The 6,304-nt window shown below is 37.5% G+C and overlaps 1 protein-coding gene across 3 annotated transcripts in view; it reads right to left on the bottom strand.

Annotated features, from left to right (window-relative positions):
* The window catches only part of mlxipl (MLX interacting protein like), a 25,410-nt gene that overhangs the window by 15,508 nt on the left and 3,598 nt on the right, over nt 1-6,304 (bottom strand). For all 3 annotated transcript variants that reach the window (XM_014019661.1, XM_014019659.1, XM_014019660.1), the window contains exons 2-5: nt 5,375-5,481; nt 4,285-4,367; nt 4,114-4,203; nt 1,324-1,365 (exon numbers count right to left, since the gene is read on the bottom strand). In XM_014019661.1, the coding sequence (XP_013875115.1) occupies nt 1,324-1,365; nt 4,114-4,203; nt 4,285-4,367; nt 5,375-5,481 (322 nt within the window). The remainder of the gene's footprint in view (nt 1-1,323; nt 1,366-4,113; nt 4,204-4,284; nt 4,368-5,374; nt 5,482-6,304) is intronic.

Genomic DNA, 6,304 nt, shown 5'->3' with positions numbered 1-6,304 from the left:
GCTAAAAAATATACTTTTACTTCTTTATTTTAAAACGTAACACCTAGTTACTTGTTACAAAATTAAATATGTTCAAAATCATCATGAAGGATGTTTCTGCTCTAAAAAATGAAGTGTTGAATTTACTCAACAAAATCATGTCAACTGGCTCCACTAAGCTTTGTTGAGTAAAATGAGAAACAAGAAAACACAAATATTGCTCAGTTTACTCAACCTGACTTAGTGGAACCAGTTTGGTTCAGTAAATTCAACAGTTTATTTCTTAGAGAGTGTGTAAAAGTACTTTTGATTTACTTTCCCATTTCTTGTGAACAGTTTTATGACTTTTACTTGAGTAGTTTTCTCATGAGTGAAATTAATTTTCACCAAAGTCATTTTCTGTTCATGTAATTTTACTTTTACTTATAGCAGCACAGGATTTTCATCATTTTTGTTTGACGTGTGGACGTAGATATACTGTAAACAAAGAAAAAAAAATCAGTTTAAAAATATAGTGTGGAGTGGGTTTGTGTATGAAGTAAAAACTCATGTAACAATATGACGGAGTCAATAAAAACACCATCTGTTTTTATCAAAGTGTTTGTTGTGTAAAAAGATAAGACTGAGTGAGCATGGAGCATAAAAACAGGTTTAGTGACCTTCGCCCTGTTAGCTGCTGATTTCTGCCTTCAGAGCAACACATGCAGAGCGAATGTTTTACTCACTAAATACTGTATTCTAATATCAGAGTAAAGCTCAAGATGTTGACCTGCATTAATGTAAACTCCATAATTATTGTAACGCTTCTTTTTTTTTGAGGGGGGGGGGGGGGGTGTTCCTTGCAGCTGCCCACCATCTCTCTGCTTATAAATATTTAGTTTCTGCATCCCATGGCGTCACAGTCAAACTCACCGCCCCTTCTGCTGCTCAAGTCTTACAAAGCGCTGCTGGAAGTGGGTCACATCTGAGAAAATGACATGAAATTTTGAAGCTGTTTCACATGAATAAAGATTAAAAAGGGGGGCAGAGTTAGAGGGACTGTGGCAATCAGCGTGTCAATTGCCCACATGTCAGTTCATGACGCACAACTCGTTTTGCCCATGTGTCCCCCCCCACCCACATCCAGTTAAGCAAAAGAGGCTCAGTCTACATGTTCTTGTGCAGACTAACTCTATTCAAGTGGAAATAATGTTAGCAGGTCACCGGCCCACACAAAGTGGGACAAGGTCAAATCGGCCAATTCCAGCCTTCAAAAGGTCAAAGTCAAGATTTCTCAACCTTCAAAACCTCACAGAAAGATCCTTTTCCTAACTAGATCAGAGAAGGATTGATCAGTTTACATACCTCTTGTAACATGGACAGAATGTCATCCTTTTTTTTCTGAAGCTGCAAAAGAAAAAAAAAGCACAAAATGGTTCAGAAGCAACAAGCGTGGTACAATAACTGATAAAACCTAAATGAAGGATTTCATTTGTTCAGTGGTGGGCAGCACTAATCTAAAAATTAGTTCCACTAGCCCTAAAACACTAACTCAAATATTTAGGTCCCCTAATTATGAAGCACTAATGCACTGAAAACTTAGCAAAAGCTAATTCTAAAAAACTAAAATAACTCAGTCAACCCATGAACGTTCTTCAACATGACAACATGAGTCACATGTTGTCATGTTGCTCTCTTCAGCCTTATCACTGACATCCCACAGCTGKATTTGAGTTCATAGTGTTAATATATTGTCATGGTGGATCAGTGACACACATGAACACAATGTGTGACAGCTTTCACCCTCAGCTGTTAACATTAAGTTTGATCAATAACATTTATAAACCTCAGTTAGTGTTTATAAAGTTAGCCTATAAATTTAGCAAGTGCTAATCCACTAATAAATTTTAAAATTAGCAAAAGCCCTAAAGCACTAATCAGGAAATTTGTTTCCCTATCAGTGTTTTAGTGCTTTAGGGGATCTGCGCCCACCACTGCTTTTGTTTGACAAGTGGATCCCTCTTCTTCAAACTTCCATATGTTACTGGTGAAAAAGAAAAAAAATTAAAAGAATTATTTTCTTTTTTATGGTTCACGACGATGTGCAAACGTGCAAAAACACCAAAAAAGGCAAACTGTAAAACACACAAACAACAAAAACCACTGCACCAGAAAATGCTGCAATCCCAAAAAAATAGACAGAAGCAAAAAACACAACCAAGAAAAGCAAAACAAAAATGCTGCAAATATCAAAAACACTCAAAAACAACATAAAATGGAAATACACCAGTACACTTGGCGGACTGAACCACCACACCTCCAAGGTGGTTCTAAACGGCCAAAACTGAGTATTATTAGAATTTTGCTGCCTGGGAACTGGCCGAGCCGAGGCCAAACTTGCAAACTCCTCCAGGCTTGCATCATTCTTCTGTTTGTGACCTGTTTAACCATTTGAAGCGTTTGCACCTGTCGGCCATGTGGCTGAAAGTCAAAATGTGAGACAGGAGATGATTTAGCATTTTCAGTGTCGCTCTTTCAAATTTCAAGTTGCCGTTCCTAAAGTCAGACATCCCGGTCCGTGGTTACATGAACCAACTGTTCAAGGAGGGCGACATATTGGTTCAGGAACAAAGTGGACAAAATTGTGCGACAGATGCAYGTCTAACTAGAAAAAACATCCAGACAGGACATTTTAAATTCCTCCGTTTGCAAGAGTGAGAAGGGAACAACAAAATGCTGCTTTAGGCAAACGATGGTCATCATTCATCCCTTCTGTCCGTCTGTTTTCTTCCTCTTATCTGGGGTCGGGTCTCAGGGGCAGCAGCCTACAGAGAGACCCAGACCTCCCTCTCCCCAGCCACTTGGACCAGCTCTTCTGGAAGAATCCCAAGGTGTTCCCAGGCTGAGAAACATAGTCCCTCCAGCGTGCCCTGGGTCTTCCTCTGGGCCTCCTCCCAGTAGGACGTGCCCAGAACACCTCACCAGGGAGGCGTCCAGGAGGCATCCTGCCTCCTACTTGGTCACCATGTAGAAAGAAACTGTCTGTTCAGAACATTTTAATCACAGTTTGTTTTTTGTTACTTTAAGTACTGTATACATACATAGTATATATAATTATCTAAGGCTCTGTATGTCTCCTCTGTATGACTATTAGGGCCATACAACAAGATTTTATTATTATTATTATTACAACAATAAAGTCATAATATTATGAGAATAAAGTCATAATTTTATGAGAATAAAGTCAGAGATTAATTTAGATTTGGCTGAAACTGATGTTAATGCTGATCATGCATCCCTAAAACCAACCATGGATGTGGGCAAGTGGACAAATTCTGTATAATAGTATTATTTTTTGTACTACTGTTCATTTGTAATTGAAAGCTTTTTATACGTTCATTAGAAATGTTTTATATTTTATTTTGTTAGCAAAACAACACTAGTACACCTCTGATCTCAAAGGATGAGGAGTTTTTACTCGTGTGGCTCTAGACTACATTTTTTTTGTTGGCCATCTCGGCCCACATCAAACCCCACTTGGGCTGTTAGRGATTTAATCCACTACAGTACAGTTAGGAAATTAAGATGAGCAGATTTGATGCAGAAATCTTCTGCCATGTTCAAAAGTCTAAATTTAGGTTGCTAATGACGAATACACAGCTTTACTACTAAATTGGTGAGGAGGCCACAGTTACTCAAAGCCAACAGAGGTTGGACATCGAGGGTGTATGGCAAAAAAAATTACATTTACAATTAATTTCAAATCTATTTTACACAAATTTAATAAAATAACTAAGCTAAGTTAAAAAGGTGACTTCCCCCAGTTGAATCGATGTGTCTTAGAGGGTTTGTCACAATAAATACAGTGACRAGGCAGAAATTAAATGACCATTTGTATTTCTTTATGTCTGTTTGATTCATTCAATGATTTAAGTGCTGATTTGGCTTCTCTTCCTGCTAGTTTTGAAAGAATTCAGTTTTTGTAGCATTAACATCAAGCRCTTCTTTTCAACGTGCAACATTCAACCAGCAGGCAGGGAACAAACTAAAGCATTTACTTCCATAATCAACAAAGAGCTAATGACTCTTCTGTTCAAGTGAAACCTGWCGGGACAGTCCAGGTTGATTATGTGCCGTTTGAAGAGCAACTCTCACCCTCTTCTTGTAGTAATTCCTCCACTTGTGATACTCCCTGATCACCACCTCAATCCTCCTCTTCCAGTAGCTGCCCTCCAGTACGATGGCCTGTCCACACAAGAGCAGGGACAGCGGTCAGACCGCCCGGCACAGAGGACACGCTTTTTAAAACCTGCTTCAGTTTCTCACTTCGGGCTTTCGATGAGCTTCTGCCTCGGAGCCTTCCAGAGGAGTGCTGAACCCACGCACCAGGTTCTTCCTTTTCTCCACATCTGAGCGGACAGAGCACAGAACAGAACCCGGATTTTATTATTTATTTATTTATTTATTATTTTTAATAAAACCTCAAACCAAAGGAAAGTGTGGTCATTTGGGAGGATGTAATAAGAACTTCTGTACTGAACTGGTTTTGTTTTAGACAAAAAACACTATTAAAACTATTAATGATAATAATAATGAAATTATTATTATTATTGAGTGTGTATATACAGTATAAATATATTTATATGACTGGCAGGAAGTTGTTGTGTGTTATAGATTTACCAACAGAAGACAAACAGGAAAACATCTCATTTCACAAGTTAAGCAGATTTTATTTTTTTCAGAATGTTAATGTGTTCTGACTTGAACTGAGAATAATAATGTAACACTTCAAAAGTTTAAATAGCCGACGTAATCACTGTTAATTCTTGAATTGGCTAGCTTCTGTAGCATATGTCATACAGAGTGTACTGCTGAATTATGCTTCAATTTAGCACAAATTATTAAATATTACAAGCTGGTTTTGCCTCTAATTTCTGTAATATACACAGTGTAAAATAATAGTACAGTATGTATTGGTTTATTTTACACATTCCAGACCTGTTGAGAAGATGATTAGCCAATATCATTAGAAACAAGTTTCATCCTCAAGTATCACCAGGTATGCAGTGAATATTTTCTAAGTATCAACAGGTAAATATTTATTAATATTACTGATAGTAGTTAGTTGAACTCATAATTTAAGTTATTGACTGACTTCAGGTCTGGTTCAGATCATTTTTCTTCTGTCAGTGAGCTGTTTTACATGACTGCTGAATGAAATTAAAAGTAAAACATTACAAATAATTTGTTACACAGATCCAGTTGGGCTGTTAGTCCACTAGTTGCTCCTGCATGTTGTCACAGATGTTAATAGTGGATAGACAATGGAGAGCTCAGTCTTAGTTAACTTTATTGTCTTATTTAACTTTCTTTTTTATGTCCAACGCTGCAGAATGACTCTAAGTGAAGGACTTACACTGAATGAACCAAGCTCTCCAGATGGCATTGTTCAAACGGATTTTATCCCTCCACAGCAGCCGTAGACCTTTGAAGGACTTCCATTTAGGGGAAACTATTTTTCCACTGAAAAAGAAAAAAAAAAGGGCAAAACATTCAGATACAGTAAAGATGGGTAAAATGGCAAATGAGATTGCAGAAGAACAATAWGAAAGAAAAACAGCCCCTCGCCTCCCCCCTGCTGGGAATCTGTCCTGATTTTGACTAATAGCAATGATTGACTTGTTCCTCAGTGCACCACCAGGATGTTTGCATTTCTTTTTCTGCCGTCCCGTCGCCTGCTGAGTGCTAAAAACAGGGCTCCTAATGTGACGTGCTCCAGGTGTTGCTAGGAAGCCGGGTGAATCATTCCCAACATGCTTTTAATGGAGTGAAACTGCTGCCTGTCATTTTCTGTAGCAGGGATGAGATATCACTTAAAACCAGGACACCAACCGGTTTGCACCAGTCTGGTTTATTAACAAATGTCGYGCAGGAGAGCAGAGAGTTCAGCAAAATACAGCAAGCAGGGGGAAAAGCTTGTTTTTTATTGAATAAAACTGCCAAAAATATATAGTGTCTGCAAAGCAAAAAGGGTCTTAAAAACTGATTTATTTGCAAATATTATGTTATCAGGGCCATCAAAAGAACATATTTTCTCAAAAAATAAAAACTCTGAAATTTTTTTAATTAATTTCAGAAATTTTCAAGAAAAAAAACAAGGAAATTCTCTGAGCTCGAGAGGTTTGCAAGAAAAAACAGTTTTTTTACATTATTTCACATATTTTCAGGACAAAAATAGGAAATTCTCTATRGAAAAGTTGTAAATTTGCAAGAAACAAACTCTATGTTTTCCATGATCAAAGTGGAAGTAGATATTATAAGATATTTTTAAAGTACTTTTTAAAGC

The sequence above is a fragment of the Austrofundulus limnaeus genome, unplaced genomic scaffold (genome assembly GCF_001266775.1).
Source record: "Austrofundulus limnaeus strain Quisiro unplaced genomic scaffold, Austrofundulus_limnaeus-1.0 Scaffold225, whole genome shotgun sequence".
Lineage (NCBI taxonomy): Eukaryota > Metazoa > Chordata > Actinopteri > Cyprinodontiformes > Rivulidae > Austrofundulus > Austrofundulus limnaeus.
The sequence above is the reverse complement of the archived record's forward strand: the minus strand, read 5'-3'. Positions and strand labels throughout refer to the sequence as shown.